The 20,129-nt window shown below is 50.0% G+C and overlaps 1 protein-coding gene across 8 annotated transcripts in view; it reads left to right on the top strand.

Moving 5' to 3' along the window:
* Nucleotides 1-19,907, top strand: part of PLEKHA7 (pleckstrin homology domain containing A7) — a 241,056-nt gene extending 221,149 nt beyond the window's left edge. For 3 of the 8 annotated variants that reach the window (XM_017525636.2, XM_037737510.1, XM_037737515.1), the window contains 11 exons: nucleotides 2,397-2,505; nucleotides 2,668-2,894; nucleotides 6,170-6,361; nucleotides 6,457-6,574; nucleotides 7,506-7,609; nucleotides 8,149-8,349; nucleotides 11,032-11,190; nucleotides 13,521-13,654; nucleotides 14,457-14,599; nucleotides 16,277-16,387; nucleotides 18,199-18,287. In XM_017525636.2, coding sequence (XP_017381125.1) covers nucleotides 2,397-2,505; nucleotides 2,668-2,894; nucleotides 6,170-6,361; nucleotides 6,457-6,574; nucleotides 7,506-7,609; nucleotides 8,149-8,349; nucleotides 11,032-11,190; nucleotides 13,521-13,654; nucleotides 14,457-14,599; nucleotides 16,277-16,377 — 1,488 coding nt within the window. In that variant the 3' untranslated portion in view covers nucleotides 16,378-16,387; nucleotides 18,199-18,287. The other 5 variants (XM_037737511.1, XM_037737514.1, XM_037737513.1 and 2 more) reach the window with 5 other exon arrangements.
* Nucleotides 19,908-20,129: the final 222 nt, after the last annotated feature.

Below are 20,129 nucleotides of genomic sequence, written 5' to 3'. Positions count from 1 at the left end.
CCTTGGGTCAGGAGGCTTTGGACATCTGTTGTCATGGCTATTGGAAAGTATTTGCTCAGGGAATTTTACATGACTGGTCCTTTACTCATGTAGCATGTATGCAGTGAGAACTGCTAAGTGACAGGCCCTGTAGGGGCAGTATCGGGCAGGTCCTCGAGGCTCATGCAGTGCGAGAACTCTTCCAGTTGATGGGTAGCTGGGTGCCTTGAGAGGAGATGGGGTGGGAAGCTTGCCTTTATTTTAGTCCATGGGGTGGGACCAAGGCTCTCTTTCCCCAATTATAACTTGAAAGTCAAGAGAATACTACATTTGATGTTTAAACAACCCCATCAAGAGATGGCCATAGTCCCTTAGTGACATCAGACCCCTCCACACCTCTTTTAGATCCTCTTCCCATTCGATTTTGGTTGTCACTTGTTAGAATGCACGTGATCACATAGCCTAGGTCCTTCCTCATTGTATGTAGATATGTATTCTTTGGAGTTTATTATTTTTTTAAATTGACACATAAAAATTGTACTCTTATACTAAAAAAAATTAACAGCTTTATCATATAATTCACATGCAATAAAATTAACAACCCTTTTGGCTGGTCATGGTCGTGGCTCATGGCTATAATCCCAGCACTTTGGGAGGCCAAGGCAGGAGGATCACTTGGAGCCAGGAGTTCAAGACCATCCTGGGCAACATAATGAGACCCCTATCTCTACAAATACCAAAAAGAAAGAAAGAAAGAAAAAGAAAAAAGAAAAACTAGCCAGGCATGTTGGCATGCTTCAGTAGTCTTAGCTACTTGGGAGTCCAAGGCGGGAGGATCACCTGAGCCCAGGAGTTTGAGGTTACAATGAGCTGTCACCAACTAAGATGAAGCCCAAAGTTGTGATGTCTCAGAGCTGAACGCCATTGTTTCCTCTGTGTCCTCAGATCACCTTCTCCTGGGAGAGAACCTCCTGGGAAAACTTGGGGAAAGGGGCCCAGCCAGAGTCCTAAAGGAGTCCTTAGTCACAAGCAGTTAAAAACAAAGTGACTCTGTCTCTAAAAAAAATAAAAATAAATTCACTGTTTTAAAGTATACATTTCAGTGGTTGTTAGTATATTCACAGCATTGCTGTCACCATAATCAATTTTATAACACTTCATTATTCCCCAACAGAAACCCCGTATTCATTAGCAGTCACTCCCATCCCCACAACATCCCCTCTGCCCTAGCTGAACATGAATCTTCTTTCAGTTTCTACTGATTTGACTAGTCTGGACATTTCTCATAAATTGAATCATATAACATGTGGCATCTTGTAACTGGCTTCTTTCCCTCATGTGTTTTCAAGGATCATCCTTGTTGTAGCATGTATCAGTACTTCATTCCTTTTTATTGCCAACTAATATTCCATTCCATGCTATATTTTTAGCTAAACCTCAAATCTCAGGTTCAGCTCTGACTTTTAAAAAGTGTTTTTTATACCCTAGAGATGGTGTAAACTCTAATCCTTGCCTTTCCTTCTGCCATGGTTACATAAGACAGTGCCTCTTAAAAATTTGTGATAAAAAAACAAAATAAAATAAAATAAAATAAAAATTTGTGGTAAAATACATAGAACATAAATTTTACCATCTTTATTATTATATTTTGTTGAGACAGGGTCTCTTTTGCCAGGCTGGAGTGCAGTAGTGCGATCTCAGCTCACTGCAACCTCTGACTCTGGGGTTCAAGTGATTCTCGTGCCTCAGCCTCCGAGTAGCTGGGATTTAAAAGAGCTTGCCACCACGCTTGGCTAATTTTTGTATTCTTAGTAGAGCCAGGGTTTCGCATGTTGGCCAGGCTGGTCTCGAACTCCTGGCCTCAAGTGTTCCACCGCCTTGGCCTCCCAAAGTGTGGGAATACAGACAGGAGCCATTATACCTGGCTCATCTCAATTATTTTTAAGTATATAGTTCAGTGGTAAATATATTCACATTTTTGTGCACCCAATCTCCAGAATTTTTTATCTTGTATAACTGAAACTCTATACACATTAAATAGTTCTCCATTCTTCCCTCTCCTCACCCATAGCAACCACTGTTGTACTTCCTGTCTCTATGAAATTAACTACTCTACGTACATCATACAGGGTTTTAGTGGAATGGCACAGTGTTTACGGCAGTCTGTTTTTAAATTAGGTAGGCAAGCTGGACTGGTGAAAGCTACTGTGAAATTTCTCCCTGCATCTTGGGCATTTTCTATATCTGTGCTTCCCTAGGAAACTGTGAAACAGACTTGGCTCTGGCACTAGTGAGGTTTCCAGAGCAGATGCTGCCCTCCAGGGCAGGGGGCTCTGTCTGAAATGGTAGGATAAGTCCTCAGAAGAAACTTCTTGTAAGGAGCTAAGAAGGCAAACCCACCACTTTGTCTTCCTCAGGAGAAATCGCAGATACAGAAAGATCTATGGAGAATTGAAGATGTCATTGCAGGCCTGAGTGCAAATAAAGAGAACTTCAGAATCCTTGTGGAGTCGGTCAAAAATCCAGGTGAGCTGTTCATCTTCCTGGGTGCAGGGGGGTCTGGGTGGAGGGGTGGCAGGGAGAGGTCGGGTCTTTGAGGTGCTAAGTCACTCCACTCGTCCCACTCCCCCTTCCGAGGAAGGGGGTCTTGGTTCCATCCCGTGCTTTGTTTTCTTCTGTGCCCCTTAGAGAGAAAAACGGTGCCTTTGTTTCCACACCCGCCTGTGCCTTCGCTCTCAACTTCTGAGAGCAAGCCTCCCCCACAGCCCAGTCCTCCCACCAGCCCTGTGCGGACCCCTCTGGAGGTTCGACTCTTCCCCCAGCTGCAAACCTACGTGCCGTACCGACCTCACCCACCCCAGCTGAGGAAAGTGACATCCCCCCTTCAGTCACCAACTAAGACGAAGCCCAAAGTTGTAAGTAGTGATGTCTCAGAGCTGAATGCCATTGTTTCCTCTGTCTCCTCAGATCACCTTCTCCTGGGAGAGAAGCTCCTGGGAAAACTTGGGGAAAGGGACCCAGCCAGTGTCCTAAAGGAGTCCTTAGTCAAAAGCAGTTAAAAAGTAGTATTTCCCTGCTGTTGTGCCTTAGACTCTCAGAACTGGAAGTCCCCTGAAAGATGATGTAACCCAACTCTCCCACTTTGCAGTTGGGAAAACTGAGGCCAACCAAGAAGAAGTGACTGTGCTGAGGAGGGTAGAGTTTGTGGTCTTCACTGTGCAGAGAGGTGTGTGGCTGTGGGCAAGGCTGTCCCCATGTAAGCCTCTGTGCAAATCTGCGGGGGGCTCTCCTGCAGTTACACAGCCTGTGGGCAGTGAGCTCACTCCAGTGGAAAAGTGTCCTTCCCTTCACCTGCCGCTGAGCACTGGGCTGGGTTGTGAGGATGCTTTGATCTTTAAAATAACCTCGAGGAGTATACACAGCCAGGGCAATATCCCCATTCCACAGAGATGAAAATTAAAGCCTAAATTGTTGACATTTGCTCAATATCGCCATGCTAACTAGTGAATCCAATCACATCTCCTGGCCCTTCTCTTTTATTCTGTGCCATCTACCATCTAACTGGGCCTTCAGTCCCAGATCTGGTCTGTGACCTCTGTGCTGACTGGGCCAGAACCTTGATTTGCCTAGAATAGAAAGGGGCCAAGCTCTTGGCAGCGTCTGGGAATGCAGCAGACTTTAAGGAAACAGGAGATGTGGTCAGGTCCCAAGAGAGCTTACACCTCCAGGGCCAGGCCAGCCTTGGCTGGATAACACAAGGAGGCCGGTCCTAGTGCAGGGAAGCCATAGCAGAGTGGACCTCGGAATGGGGGCCTCCAGATTTTTACCAACAGAGGCTTGGAGGAGACTCACTTGGGCACTACGTGTGCCTGGACCTCTGATGAGGTCAGTGCACAGTGCTGGGTAAAACACATGAGTCCTGGTACCCTGGTCCTCACCATCTACCTGCTTCCAGCCATGGCCCAGGGCCCAGAGCTGGACTCAAGAGTGTGGCGCAGCCCCCAACCAGAGAGTCACTGTGGGTTTCAACATCTTGAGATCTCCTTCCCAATCCCAGATACAAGAGGTGGACTGGAGCTCTGGCCCTAAAACAGAAGGTAGAAAATACCAAAACAAACAGCAGGAATGTCTGGGGCAGATAGTTGCCGACATAGAGCAGAATGCTGTCAGCTGGGACAGGGAGTAGGGGGAAAAGGCTCTGGTATAGGAGCTGGAACACCCAGAATCTGGGACTGATTCTCATTGTATCCTCAGGCAAGTCTGTCCCTTCTCTGAGCTTCCTCAGTTTCCTTTTTATAGAGGGTCACAGAGGCTTCTCCTCAGCATGAGCATCTGTGGCTCTCAGGCAGAGCTTTTTCAGCTTGGGTGAGCACTGGGGTCACCAGGGAGGTCCTCTCTCCTAGGAATATATGCGTATTTGCCAGTTTCACCATTCGTTTTGTTATTTGCTTGTTTTTAACACTTATAAGATGAGCGTGGTGGTGCATGCCTGTAGTCCCAGCTACTGGGGAGGCAGAGGCAGGAAGATTACTTGAGCCCAGGAGTTTGAAGTTACAGTGACCTGTGATCACACAACTGCACTCCAGCCTGGGCAATACAGCAAGACCCTGTCTCAAAACAAAACCAAACCCGTTTGTATTTGTGAAACAATAATATCCATTTTGAAAATGACATAAAACAGGATTATATAATTTAACGAATAATAATAAAGAGGACACCTGTTTTCTACCAACACCTAGACTAAGAAATAGAACACTACCAGCAGCCAGAAGCCGGTGACTTCATTCCCAGGCCAAGCTGCTCCCTGTCTGCCAGAAGGAACCATGATCTTGACTTTTTGGATAATAATTCCCTTGCCTTTTTTTTTTTTTTTTTTTAGTACCTGTGTTGACATTCCTAAACACTGTGATTATGCTGGTATATAATTCTATACTCTTTTCCTATCTTGGATCTTTTCTTCAACATCATGTTTGTGAGATTTATACACATTGTTGCATGTGACTGTAGTTCATTTTTATTTGGCTTAATTTTTTGAGTTTAATGTCTTTTTAAAAATAGATAATATTCTCAAAGGATACAAAAGGAAAAGAGAATTAAAAAGTACATAATAACATGTCTCCTTCCCACCTTCTGTCTTCAGACATTCCATTCAATCAAAGGCAATCCATGTTTGTGTTTATCTTTCTGGGGGGCTTTTTAGAAATGGGTGATTCAGATGTCTTATCAGGACTGGAAGCTGGATCCTCAGAGAACTGGTAACTTTCACACCTCAGTGAAGTGTGTTGCTTTAGAAAATTGTTGATAAACTTTTGCTTTGGAGTGCTCTTCCCTGAACTTTCCAAGTGTTTGGAGTGCCCTTTCCTGAACTCTGGGAAATTCTTAAAAACAAAACCAAATTAGACTAAGAAAAAGGGAACTTAGGAGGTGGAGGCTGTGAAGGTCATTAGCCCTGCGAGTGGGTGTTCATGGCAGCCAGGGCCAGTCTGTTGATATGTGGAGGAACGATAGCCCTCACAGAGCACTTCGGACAGGGAGTTTCAAGGAAAACACTTGTATTCATCACATTCTAGGGAATGAGCTGCTTGGTAAGCAGTGAGTCACTCATCCTAACCGCCTGTTCTGCCTGAGTCAGGAGGGAGGAGTTATTTTGTAACCATGCGCATTTCTGATAGAAAGGCCAGGAGGATGTAGCCTCTGTCCTTGTTCGGGTCCCCACCCTGCTGAAGGATCCACAGCTGGTGCAGGGCCAGTAAGCCGGCTCGGGCTGACCACTGCTGAGTGGGTAGATGTTTATTTTCCAGGTAGGTGGTGCTGTCATAAGCATGGAAGTCTGGGCAGGGTTAGCGGCCTGCCTGTGATGTGCACTCCCGATGAGTGAAGGGAGCAGCTTGGCACAGCACCAAGGGCAGAGACCCAGGAAGCCTGAGTCCTAGGTTTTGGGACACATTTATACAGACATCACTTTGAGGAACAGAAACTGTGTACATCTGAGGGGAGAGAGGAGCAGAGGTGTGTCCCTTCTTCACTGCTCCTCCAGGGGAAATGTGAGTGTTCCTTGGCTGAGGGGGTCATGTTCTGTGGCTCTGATGTGACCTGTTCCTGCCCTTTAAACCCCCGACTGTGGCAGTACACTTAGCAGCCCTCCCTTCAGCTCCATCTCACTGGGCACTGGTCTGATTCTGTTTCTCAGCAGGAAGATGAAGCACCTCCTAGGCCCCCACTCCCTGAGCTCTACAGCCCAGAGGACCAGCCCCCAGCTGTGCCACCTCTCCCCAGAGAGGCCACCATCATCCGGCACACGTCTGTGCGGGGCCTGAAGCGGCAGTCGGACGAGAGGAAGCGAGACCGGGAGCTAGGGCAGTGTGTGAACGGGGACTCCAGAGTGAGCAGGGGTCCCTGGGGCTGCCACTCTGCGTGTGGGGAGAGGGAAGAGGGTGTGACACCTGCACGTGTGACCACCTGGGACTCTGTCCACAGGTGGAGCTGCGGTCGTACGTCAGTGAGCCTGAGCTGGCGACCCTCAGCGGGGACATGGCCCAACCCTCCCTTGGACTTGTGGGCCCTGATAGCGGGTACCAGACGCTGCCAGGCAGAGGTAAGGCAGGGCCCTCCCTGAAGCTTCCCTGGGAATCCCAACACACTGCTTCCAGCACTCAGCTGGTACCTCATACCCGTCAGCCTGCAGCTCTAGGAGTGAGCAGCAGCTGGCAGGGGCTGTGGGCTGCCAAGAGGGAGGGCCTGGCCTGCCTTCATCTGGCCTACATCCTGATTCTCTTCCTCTGTTGTTACATCTGTCCCCAGGAACAATGATAATAGCAGTTACTAGAAAGCCTGGCATTGTTTAAGCACTTTATATTGACATGATATTCACAGCAATCCTATGAGGAAAGTACTGTTATCCCCATTTTAGAGACATAGAAACTAAGGCCCAGAAAAAGTAAATAATTCGCCAATTAGCTGATCAGTGGTGGAGCCAGAAGACAATCCCAGTGCTCTGGCTCCAGAGTCACTGCACCCTGCAGACTGGGGTGCTGGGTGGCTACCACCAGCTTGGCCATCTTGGGGCTTCCAGACTGCTTCCCTCTCTTGTGCCACTCTAAGACTCAATGAGCCCTTTCCTCAAACACTTTCTCACCAGTTGAATGTCCTTCTCACTGTCTTCCTCACCCCAAGTTGGGTTGTGAAGGGTGCCTAAGAGTGGATCAGGGAGTGAAAGGCATTCCTTCCCCTCCAGCCTTCCATCTGCCGGCCGGCCCAGTCTTCTGCATATAAGGAAAGCCTGGGGTGGTGCACAGATCTGTAGGGACACTGCCCCCCATCAGGGACAAAGGTCACCCCTGGGCTGGCACCCCCATCCTCTCTTGGGGACCTTGGTCTTCCAGGTCCTGGGGAGGAAGAAGAGAAATAAGGATGGGTCATTGGGTGGGTGCTCTTGGTCCCCTTGTAAGATTGGGGGATGATGAGGGAGAAGCAGGGACCCGCCCATCCCAGCACAAACATGCTTGTCCTTCTCTTTCCTCACTAAGGGCTCTCAGGGTCCACGTCAAGACTCCAGCAGTCATCCACCATTGCTCCCTATGTCACACTCCGGAGGGGTCTCAATGCAGAAAGCAGCAAGGCAACCTTCCCTGTGAGTGGCCTCAAGCTGTCAAGGAGCTCCCTGCTCCTTCACATGTGGAGGGAGGGACTTCTGGGGGACAGTGACTTGCTATCCCATCAGCCCCCGGGATGTCCTCTGGGGTGGCTTCAGCCTGTCCTGAGCTCCCTGTCACCCACTGCCCCATCAAGGAGGGCATCCTGCCTTTCTCTGTGGCCTGTCAGGGTGGCAGGAGGGAGCTCAAGAAGCCTGCACCCTGAGTTCTGGCCTCACTGGACAGGCCTGAGCCTCCGTGTCTGCATCTGCAGAATGGGTGCTGCTCAGAAAGCTCCTGAGGGCTGAGGGCATCATGTTGCTTAGAGGAAGTAGTTCTCTGAGGCTGAGAGGAACCCAACTAGAGAAGTAAGTGTGTGTGTGTGTGTGTGTGTGTGTGTGTGTGTGTGTGTGTGTGAGAGAGAGAGACACAGAGAGAGGGAGTCAGAGAGACAGCGGGAATGCAGCTGGCAGGGTGGCTGTCCTCTGTGCCCAGCCCAGCCATTCTGTGTCTCTCCTGTGTGCCTCCTCTTCCTCAGAGACCCAAGAGTGCCTTGGAGCGCCTGTACTCAGGAGACCACCAGCGGGGCAAGATGAGTGCGGAGGAGCAACTAGAACGCATGAAGCGGCATCAGAAGGCCCTGGTCCGAGAGCGCAAGAGGACGCTGGGCCAAGCGGAGAGGACGGGCCTGCCCTCATCTCGCTACCTCAGCCGGCCGCTCCCAGGAGATCTTGGCTCAGTATGTTAGGAGTGGGCAGGGACAGGAAGCCCAGTGCCCCTCAGAGTCCCCCAAATACAAGCACATCACACCTTCCGGTGAGCGAGCTGTCCCTTGACCTAGATGCTTCAGAGAACACCCCACGGGGCTGTTTGTCCACGACCCAGGCTGGACAAACACCTGGTCAGAGGGTGACCTGAACCAGAGCTGGAGTGAGGATCAAACAGGCATACCAGTCAGTCCTCCCAGCCACGCTCTGCAGGCGTACAGAATCTCAGCCGAATTCAGGACGTGGGAATACAGGGTTCAGAGAGGAGAGGAAGAAGATGGTGACATGATTGATTAGAAGCAAAAGCAAACCGACCAGCCTCCCAAACCTGCCAGCGGATGCTCTGGGAGGGCGATGCAGCACTGGGCTGCACCCCTCTTCCCGAGGGCCACTGGTCTTCCTGGGCTTTGCAATGCAGAGGCATCAGGGTGTCCGGGAGAGCTGGGGCGGCCTGTGCTGCCCCCTAGTGGCGCTTCCTGACACTGCGCCCTGTTCACAGTCACTTGAGGTCCCTTTTGGAAACATTCCATTTGACTTTTCCCTGTTGTTTGAAATCCCATGTTTTCCTAAACCTCTAGCCTGATCTTTCCCTAATTCATTGCACAAGCTCTTTTGCTTTTAGTGTTACCGCTCATTGCCTCTCTAATCCTGCCTGATTGTGTTTACAGAAACTTCTGATTTGCGTTGAACATGCTCTAACTGGCCTGTGCTACTTGTTATCAGGCTTATAATAGCAGCTCTTATCTCCATAGCCTATTGAGCGTTCCCAGATGTGACTTGCCTTTCTGCTGCCCTCTTCATGCAGGCCTACTGACTCATAATTAATTTGTCCCAAAAGCCACCCCGCAAGCCTGAGCCAACCTGTTACCTGAGACCACAGTCATTGGCAGAGGTTTGGGCATTATGAATTTATAAAACTCCATGCCTTACACCTGGACAATAAACAGGGACTTCAGAGATTGCACGTTTGACTACATTCTACAAAGGCTGAGGTTGTTCCATTTTAATTCCTCTAGTCCAATCACACAAGTTCTTATGGAAAATCTTTTGTGTTTCTGGTATTTAATAACTTGAAGGGATAGCAAAATATACTGTGTATTCAGAGGGCCTATCTGCAGCTCTTAGCTCCGAACCAAAGGGGTAAGACCCAGGACATTCACATCTTTAAAAGCTGCAAACCTGGTAACTTTCACACTTTTAAAACAAATGTCATTTGGAGTAACACTGACCTTTTATAATTTGATGTCTCAAATGTGGAGATTATCTAAAAATCGTAACTTGAATACCTTGTAATCTTTCTCTTCAAAAAAGACTTGTGTCAGTCTCTGCATCAACGCCAATAAACATGTTGCTTAATAATAATGGATTGGCGTGGTTCTTCCCCAGGATACGTTGTAGAATCTAGTGAATGTTTCCTGTTTGTGGAAACAATCAGGCTGGGTTTAAATGAGGACTTATCTCTATTTGGAGCACTTGTGAGCGTGTAAGGAAATGAGTGTTTTCTTTGTGAATCATTAAATTGTTTTTTTCATCCTTGGAACTTCAATTGCCTAATCCTTTCAAGCAATAATTGGAAAACCATCACCTAAGAGTGATTATACTGATTTGGAGTCATTATTGAGAGCTTGTGCATGAATGGGTGAAATGTGTAAATATGGCTCTGGGTTTGGGATTTTGGAGGGACTTGAGGAGGCATCAAAGACAATCAGGACCATTTGAGGCTTTGAGGTGGGTGGATGGGATACAGGAGATGGCCTGGGATAGATAAGCATCTGCTTTGGTTCTGCTCAGGGGAAGAGAGGCTTTGAGCCTGCTCTATTCTCAACAACCTGCTCAGCAGTCAAAGGCCTGTGAGGATGCACGTTCTGGGTCAACAGGAAGCCACCACAGAGCTGGATGGTCATGGTTGGATCTTATGGGTTAGATTTTCCGTCTTGGGAAGCTTGTTACAAATTTATACTGTGGAACATCCTTGGAAACATTCCACTTGATTTAGCATTTCAATTTTATATGATTAGTTTTTTTTCTAATTCAAAGAAAACATCTATCTCAAATATATGGGTCTTATACAGCAGCTTGTCTGCCTCACTGGCTCCAAGCTGCTCTTGCTTGTACTTCCCCATCCCTGCTATGAGTGCGGTATCCCCCACCTACGAATGTTATCTTGTTGGAAATTCCCAACAGAAAGACCCTTGGTTATTCCACTTGCTTAGCAGGGCCTCGAAGGGCATGTTTTTCCATTAATTCTCAGCCTGGGATATATGTCTCCTGAACCAGCAAGTTTTCCAGGAGCTGTAGATAGCAGAAGGGACAAATCCCTTCTCTAGAGCTGTGTCCCAAGTTGTTTGGAGGTCACCCTCTCTGGGAGCCTTCTATTTCCCTGGGGACCACCGTGAGCCTAAAGTCATGAGTCTTTGACCTGTTCCCCAAGGATATATGTTTGAAATTTCTGGGGGCTCAGATCAGAGAGCATTTAGCAGTCTGGAACAACCCATATGAAGGGGACAAAGGCTTTGTTCTCTATTGCACATATAGCTTTTCCCTAAGGGGATCATAGGTCCATCTTCCAAAGGCCCTCATGGAAAAAGGTGACCAGCCATGCTCTTTCAGCAGTCAGGAAACAACTACATTTAACCCTTTTGTTCTGTTGCCAGTGGAAGCGTGAGCAGGACTTTGACCTGCAGTTGCTGGAACGGGTCGTGCAAGGGGAAAGAAAGGACAAGGAGGAGAATGGCTGGTTGAAAGTGCAGGCCATGCCTGTCACTGAGTTGGACCTGGAACCTCAAGACTATGACTTGGACATCAGCAGAGAGGTGAGGGCAGGCGCCTCCTTCATGTCCTCCAGGAGGCATGGCTTTCAAGCTCCCAGCCTGATCCGCCCTCCCACTGGGGGGGTATCATCCTGAATAGGGACATGGCTCAGCTTCAGTGTGGCCTAGGAGAATGGGATGGATAGCAACTTGAGGCAATGAAAGGAGGCAGACGTTTCAGTGAAGGTTCAAATCTATCTCTGTAATTTAGGGCAAATTGTAATTTTAGCTTCTCTGAGCCTCAGTTTTCTCAACAGTGCAGTGGATTGTGAAGAGGATTCAGTGACTCCACATGTTCTCAGGAGGTTTAGTAACCAAAGCTACATAGTAGGCACGTGAGCAGCAGTTGTTATTGTTGGGAAATGTTCCCTGCAACACCAGGGGTTGGCTTTGCAACTGGCTGCTGAGGCCAACTTGGGCAGCCTGACTAGGGGAAAATGGGGGGCAGGTTTGAAAATCACAGGTGAAATTTCCAGCCATGATAGAAGCTCGGAGACTGTGCAGACTTCTGGTCCGAATTCTTCTGCCGCCCTCTTGTGGCTCATGAGCATCATGACAGGGCAGGCCCGGGAGAGCAGTATGGATCTCTACCCATCTAGAATGTCTCTACCCAAGGGAAGAGAAAGGGAACTCAGGGGATGACACACTCAGCGTCTTCAAGACATAGATGGCCTCCTGTGGCCTATGTCGATGCTATTCCTAAGCTCTGCAGGGCAGTGTCTATGGCTGCTTGGTTCACCTTTGTATCCTTAGCCCCTGGCATAGGGCCTGGCACACAGTGGGTGTGTGGTACATTTTTGCTGAATGAAGACTGTGTTGGATGAATCACACAGTGACTCATAAATGTACCAAAAACATTTGTACAGGGACTTGGCCTGCCCGGAAACTGCGTAAGAGAAAATGTTCTCACCACATGAAGGATGGATTAAGGCTAGACCTCAATAAAACTTTACCCCAGGTCTGTGTGATAGGAGACTGAGTACTGAGGAGGACCTGCATCTTCTGGAGCTTTCCTGCTGTCTTAAGAGGCAGGGCCAGGCCCATTCACAAGCTGATTTGCCAGTGGTATCTACCTGACTCAATATATGGTCTTTGAGAGTAAAGGACCAGGGTGTAGATAAGACAGATGCCTGTAGGGTTGCTGAGTTTGGGGGTCTGCTGGGGCTCTAGGAGTTAACAAGTTTGGTCCCCTGCCCCCAAAGCCTTGTTCTTTCGGCATCTGAAACAGCTAAAGCATTCTCAGATTCACAAAAAAAAAAAGTCCCCACATGCTGCCTTGGCAGGGGAGGTGTGTTCTGTAGTGTCCTGATTGCCTGCCAGCACAGGGAAAAAGTTCTTCCTTATCTCTAACCTAAATCCCTCTGGCTACAATGTAATCTGCTTCTTTCCTCTAAAGCTGTCCTCACTGGAGTAACAGAGAAGAGCTTATTTCTTGCCATCTCCAGCAGAGTGAAAGGGCTGCGTGTAGGTTTAAATCCATGACCAGGTTTACCCTGGGTTTGGATTAAGCTTGTTTTTGGAGAGCTTCAACCCATCCCATTTTAGTGTGCTTTTGTAATTCAGGGAGGAAAGGCTTCCTGGAGCATGCAAAAGCTTCTTGTAGTGTTCTTAGTCCAAGCAAGGTTTCGCCAAGCCAAGTTTGCCACTAGGTCCATGGGAGATGCTGGTGAGATGGAATTTGGGGCCATTTTCCTCCAGCAAGTAGTAGATAGCTTCCTCCTGTCTAGATCAGGAGAGCTTCTGTAGGCACAGAAAGCATCACATCCTTTCACTCACCCACCTGCCAATCATTCATTTATCCATTATCCATCCATTCAGGGAGAATTAGTTGGAGGGCTATTAAGTACTGAGTCCCTATGTTAGACAGAGGGAGACGATGGCGAATGGAATGTGAGGGGGCGGAGGGGATCAGAGAAGGCTTCTCAAAGTGAGGTTGAAAAGTTGAGAGTCAATGGAACAAAAGGAAGAGCTTCCTAGACTGAGGAACAGAGGCTGCATTGTGGGCGGGGAATTGGAGGGACCGGTTGATCAGTGGCTGGAGAGGTCATCAGGGGTCAGATCACTTAGGGCCTTGATGGTGGCATTAAGGATGATCATTTTTTATCCGAGACCTTGTAGGTTAGTTGTTTTGCCCTTCCCTTCCCTCAGCCTGTAGGAGGCTGTCTGGTGGAATGGAAAGAACACAAGCTTTGGAGTCGGATTCAGGTTCAAAGCTGGATTCCACAGCTGACAAATTTTGCTATCTTAGAGGGCGGGGCGGAGGGGGGTGGAAAATGAGTCCTAAACCCAGACATCTGAGCCTCTCCCTCTGCCACCTCCTCACCTCTCCCCAGCTGTCCAAACCAGAGAAGGTATCAATCCCTGAGCGTTACGTGGAGCTAGATCCTGAAGAGCCACCCAGCCTTGAGGAGCTACAAGCGCGGTACCGCAAAGCCGAGAAGATCCGCAATATCCTCGCCCGGTCAAGGTCAGCCCTCGCTTGCTCAAGTACTGGCAGGTCACCCTGACCCCGGGTGGTGTCTCAACCATGTGGGCCCTGGGCCAGACTCTCTGGGGTACGTGTTTTGCCAGGCCTTCGACTCAGGTAAGCCCTGCTCATTGAAGGGGGCAGGCTGGTACATCACCAGCAGATCAGCAAGGAAGGCTGCCTAGGTCATGTGGAAAGGCCTGAAACACTCATAGAGGCTTCTTGTCCTGGGCTCTCACCCCCAATTCTGTGTCCCAAGTGACTCTAGCAAGTGTAGAGAGTGGAGCCAGGCGTGGCTGTGAAGTGGACACAGTTGGAGATCAGCTCCAGTGATGGTCCTCCCAGCATTTGGGCCTGTGCACCCTCATACAGACCAGTAGATCAGAGCCAGTGACCCCAGCCTTGTCCCTAGGGCACCAGAGGCATTGCCCACTTCCCTGGATGCTAGCCTGGGGCACTTGGAAGCGACTTTCCTGTCCCCTCAGCCTCAATAGCTTCAGAAATTTAACTTTTTTGTAAGCCTGCGTTTCAGAGCTGGCTTAGCCATTTGTGTCTGAATTTAATAAGAGCTTCCAGCTGGAGCCGGTAACTTGAGGTCTGTGGCCTTCCCAAAAGAGGAACAAGGCTGTGATTGTTTGGGTGTTTGGGGAAAATCACGTGTCTTTGTCTAGGGAGAAAGAACCACAGTTTTTGTCTGATCCCCCTCAAAATGTTGCGAACCTCCAGGCCAGGGAGACCCTCCACTCCTGAGGCTGATGCCCAGGGCGGGAGGGCCCATGGTTCGCTTCTGACCCTCCTGCAGCATGTGCAACCTGCAGCCGACCTCAGGCCAGGACCGGAACAGTGTGGCCGACCTGGACTTGCAGCTGCAGGAGCAGGAACGCATCATCAACATCTCCTACGCCCTGGCCTCCGAGGCCTCCCAGCGCAGCAAGCAGGTGGCAGGTAAGGCCATGGCCCAGCCCCCAAGGCCCAGATCCTGCCCCACGGCACCTCAGGGCTTGGGCCCAGCTTGGCCTGTTCCAGAGCCAGTGGAAAATCAGGTGGCAGGGATGGTAGCTGAGGGTCATTGGTGTGTTCCCTTGATCAGAGGGCATCCTATCCCATTTGCACAACAGGACTTGGAAAGGAAGGTGGGGCAGGTCACACAGTGAGGGAGACAAAGGGGGACCAAGCTCAGAAGTGTCAGGGGAAGAGGGTCCCAGGAGGAGCGGTGCTGCTACTCCACTTCTTCCGAGACTGTGGGCTAAGAACAGGTTTTTTCAAGACCCTGAGCCAAGGGGTTAAGGTTTCTGAACTCTTGAAGAAGGGGGCAGGAAAGTGGTTGATACTTGGATTTCTTGCCAGGGCAAGGCAGAAGGGGACCCCTCCAGCCCTCGCTTGGACCCCTGCCTTGGTCCCTAAACTAACGCCTGTGTTCCCCTAGTCAGAGTGTACTGTGCCAGAAAATACAGGACTTGGGAAGTGGGACTTTGCAGGCCAGTTGGAAAAACCATGGCATGAGAGCGTACATGTACGTGTGTGTCTGTGTCTGTGTCTGTGTATGTGTGTCTCTATGTGTGTCTGCGTGTGTGTGTGTGTGTGTGTGTGTGTGTGTGTGTGTATAAAAAGGCTGTTCTTTCTCTCAGCCAGGAAGGAGACTGCAGGCTCCTCCTTCCATCCACAGCTCACCTGCCTGTGTGTGTGTGCCTTGTGTCTTCACAATTCACCTAGTACCATTTCTCCCCCGATGCAGAGGCCACTGTCTGTCTGGGTGGTGTTCCTAGTCAGGCGTGTTCCTTCTGGAGACGGGGAAGCCATAGAGCCTGAAGCGGTGTCATGGCTGCTACCAATTGTCCAACCCTGGCCAAAGGTCTAGAAGTGGCCAAGGGTGGGGCCAGCAGGACCGTCCAATACCTGGCCCTGGGGAGTCTGGTCTGGGGATCAGAGTTTTGCTGTGGCTCCAGAAGGCCATGAGAGTGACTGACAACAAGGGGAGGGGCCATAGTCTTAGTCAAAGCCTGTTCTCTGTCCCCCACAGCCTGATCCTGCACAGAGTTCTTGATGTCCCTGCCATCCTCAGTCCCTTCAAGCACATGCTGAGTGGGCTGAGAGGGGCCCAGTGTGGTGTTTTGGGACTAGGGACACAGGAGATGGCTCATCCAGACCTCTCCTTCTAATGACAGTGGGGCTCATTCTCAGCAGCTTTTGAGCTCCTCCTCATGGGGAGGGTTTGAGCAGGGGTGGCTCCCCCACCATACCATGCCCTCTTCTTGCCTTGCTTGCTCTAACCCTGGGGGTCTCCCATCCTCGGCCTCCTTACTGCCAGCAAATGAGCGCCCCCAGCCCTAAGATGCTGCGGCCAGTTCCCAGGGCCTTTCTCATCCCTACTCAGGGATGATCTTTGCTGCGGCCTTTCCTCACTCTTGATCCCTCTCTCTGTCTCAGAAGCATATCCAGGAACTGCAGGCTGACCCATCTGGTTCCCCACCAGGCCCCATGGATCTGTTCCTCACCCTCAAGCCCAGGCCCTTTGTGGTGGGCAGCAGGGCCCATGCCACCCCAACCTGCCACATGGGGCATCTGGTGCTGCCGCAGATGATGAATCTAACGCACCGCTTAATTCCTGTGTGCCCCATCTAGCACAGCAGCTGGCCCTCCTCCTGCCTAAAAGCCCCCTGTCTTCCAGGACGGTGCCACCTTACCCCCCTTTAACCAACGGACTCCACTACACCTTTGTCTAACACCTTCCAAGTAAGAGCCCCTTGCCTGGCGTGCCTCTGCCTGCTCCCCGCCCCTCCCTAGCGCTCAGCCCTGACCTCCCTGCTGTGCTGAGGTGATTGCAGTGCCACCCTCTGACGCTTCCTTCCAACGGCAAAGCGGCTGCTGGGGGGACTTTCCTGACTGGTAGGCAGGTGGGAAAGTGATGCTTTTTGGGAACTCAGCCCTCAGTGGCTCTACTACAGTAGGGACTGAGCGATGCAACCCCCTGTCTCCCTAAAATCTCTAGAACCGAACTGTGATCCCGACTCCCTTGCTCTCCTCAGTAGGGCAACCTGATGCCCGAGGACCAGTGCAGACCACAATACTAGCCTCAGGGGGGTGGAAAGGAAGGGTTGAATCTTGGCCTCTCAGGGCTTTGGCCAAATAAATTGTAGACCTGTAAGATAGGGAAAAGTCCAGCTCTACAGATGAGGAAACAGGCCTGGTGAGGGGCTGGGGCTCACTCCAGGTCACATAGAATTGGTGTCAGCACAGAGACTGGGACAGCCCTTTTGGTCACTGGGCATGTTAAGAGGGAGAGAAAGGGAAGCCCAGGGCAACGTGAAATTGGCCCTCAGCCAGGCAGAAAGCTCTGGCACCACCCTTACCAAGTCCTCCCCATGTGGGCATCTAGTGATTAGAGGCAGGGCGGGATGAGGAGGGAGCCCTGGCATCTGGTCCAGTCTCAAGTGAGTTCTTGGCCTGGGCCTGTTGCTTCTGAGCCCATCAGTTCACCTGGACAGGGAAAGATCAGACTGGAGGTCTGGGCAGCCCTTTCCCTGACAGTCATTTTGCAGGGCTTTTCCCTCTCCTTCCTTTATATACTTGTGGTTAACATTGTTGAGTGCCTGCTGTGTGCCAGGCATTGTGCCAAGCATCTCTTGCGATCCACACAACAACCCTATAAAGATATTTCCCCCCACCCCGTTTTACAGATGAGAAAACAAAAGCTCAGAGACCTTGAGGGATTTGCGCAAGGAACTACAGCTTGTAAGTGCCGGGGTTTAAAGCCCTTTGATATGAGTTCAGAGCCTTTGTTCCCCATCACCACTCATGAATTCATCTGGGCCACCCCCAGCGACTCTAGTTGTTTGGAGAAAGAAGTGAAAGGAGGGAGAGAGTATTTGTGCTGCAGGGGGTGAGGCATGATGTTTTGGCATGTCAGCAGAGTCAGCAGGTCCCCACCAGCCTGAGCATGGAGGGAAGAGGCCAGGCTCTCAAGATGTGTGCAGTAGAGGCCCCATGATGGAGGAGCCATAGGGAAGTGCTCTAGCTAGGTCCATTGTGAAGGCCATGGTTGAGGGTATGGCTTTCTCCTAGAGACCTGAGCACAGTAACAGTGCTCAGGCACCAAGAGGCAGGAGAGAGGCTCTGTTCTGATCAGCCCTTTATTCTCTTTTTGGAGTGCTGCATTTCCTCTTACCCTGTATGACCACCATGCTTTTAGATTAGAAAAACAAGGCCCACAGAGGCCAAGAGCACTACCCACATTCAGTGAATGAAGAGTGGGGCCAGACTGTACCCTTATCACAGTCTTTGCCCTATCAGGGTAGGGACCCAATTTAGGGGGCAGCATGTGTCTAGCAGTGGAGTTAGGGGTGCAGGGAGGGCAGGGAGAGAGCCCCATGTGTCCTAGGAGCTGAGGGTCCCCCAGCAGCGGCCGCATTTGCTGGAGCCCCCTGCTCTGTTGCTCTGTCTGCCTGCCTAACTCCCATTCCCTGTCATGTGTGTGCAGACATGCCCTCCCTGGATGTGAGCAGGGCTCCTGCCAGCCTCTTACTGTCTCCTGTGCTTTTTGGCAGCCCAGGCAGTGACTGACCCGTGACCCAGTATACAGAGAAGCCTGGAGCCAGGGGCCCAGTGGAACCAGCTTCCTCCAAGGAGATCAACCTTTCTGCCCCCAAGGAAACTGCCTCCGGCTGGGCAGGGAATCTGGCTGGAGGAAGGAGCAGCTTACTGACTGCGGGTGTCCACCACAGGCGAGGCCCTAACACGCATTCACTAGTTTAGCTCAGACTCCTCTCTACATATGAATGGCAAAGGCACTTTTGATACACACTGTAAAATATACTGTATTTTAAAATTGGAATCTCTTTTCTAATGTTCACCTCAAGGGCTGAGTGGCAGGGAGGGTGAGGATGCAGGACTTTGCAGCTGCACCTACAGATTCAGGTACTTTTGGGTGACAGGTGTGGGTGGGGGAAAGGGCGGGGCAAGCAGAGGACAGTTCAACTTCCAATGACCTCAAGAGAAAGTGGGATTTGAAGAGGCATTCCCAGTGGATTCCAGCGTTAGGCTGGTTGGCATGCTGTCTAGGAGAAGAAGGGCCCTTGGCTGCAGAGATCAGCTGTCCCTGACCTGATGACCAGCTCTGTGTGAAACTCCACCAGAATGGCACGTGGAGCCCAAGTCTGCATCTTGGCCCTTGGGTTTGGCTTAGGGGCAACAGTGTGTTCAAAAGCACTGGGGCCCACAACCTGCCCACAGGCTTCCCTCAGCAAAGGGCTCTTATCAGAAAGAAAAAAGCAGTTTGCTTTCATTGTTTTTTTGAGACGGAGTTTTACTGTTGTTGCCCAGGCTGGAATACAATGGTGCTATCTCAGCTCACCGCAACCTCTGCCTCCTGGGTTCAAGGGATTCTCCTGCCTCAGCCTTCCAAATAACTGGGATTATAGGCATGTGCCACCACGCCCAGCTAATTTTGTATTTTTAGTAGAGACAGGGTTTTTCCATGTTGGTCAGGCTGGTCTTGAACTCCTGACCTCAGGTGATCTACCTGCCTCAGCCTCCCAAAGTGCTGGAATTACAGGTATGAGCCACCGCACCCAGCCTGCTTTCATTTTTAACAGTACACAATGAAGTACAGAAAAGTTGAGAGGAAGCAACTTTCATTGTATCATAGCAATAAACTCCACACTGGGTGACATCTACCTAGAAATCCCTTCCCTCCAACCAGGCCATGTTGGGAACTTTCTCTGCCTGCCCTTGGAAAACCCCGGTTGGCTTCCCTAGGACTCAGGTCTGGTGGCAGGAGGGCAGCAGTGTGCCCCCACCATCCCTGATGGCCTGCTGCTGGCAGGGCCATAATGGCAGGACTTGACTTCCAGCCCCACATGAGAAGGGGAGGCTACCAAGCCAGGTGCAGTGTTTGTGGCCCTTTATTTAAGTTGTGTTCTTATATTATTCTGCAAATAGAAAATGATGTTTAAATGGAAAAACAACAACAACAAAAACTTCCATTGGGTGGAGCCACACTTTAAATGAAAATTTCTCTTTGACTATGCTCAGAAAAAAAAAAATAGAATTTTGAATATATTTAGCAGTTGCCGTCTATTTTTAACTAACTCCATATGCTGCCAGTATCGACTTCATGACATTTGCCAAATAAAATTTTATTTTTGCCTTTATAAGATTTTCTTGGAAAAAAATGAATATTTTGCAAGAAAAAGTTAATTTAAAAATGTAATGGTTTGCAAAAAGATGTGATGTACAGATTAAAATATTAACCTGATATGTTTCCTGCTTCTTGCAGACTATAGTCTCTCGTGAGTGGTCTGTGTACGTTTTTTTCCATTTCTTTGGAAAATCCCCACGTCAGCTCTCAGCCCTGCTTGTACTCACCTATGAAAAGTTTCTTCTGATGACAGCTCCTTGACATTTGATTGACTGTGGAGGCCTGGGGTGAGGAAGCCTGTGCTTCTGGGCCCCTGGCTAGGCTTCCACAGCTGGTCAG

Source organism: Cebus imitator, unplaced genomic scaffold (assembly GCF_001604975.1).
Source record: "Cebus imitator isolate Cc_AM_T3 unplaced genomic scaffold, Cebus_imitator-1.0 Scaffold39, whole genome shotgun sequence".
Classification (NCBI taxonomy): domain Eukaryota; kingdom Metazoa; phylum Chordata; class Mammalia; order Primates; family Cebidae; genus Cebus; species Cebus imitator.
The sequence above is the reverse complement of the archived record's forward strand: the minus strand, read 5'-3'. Positions and strand labels throughout refer to the sequence as shown.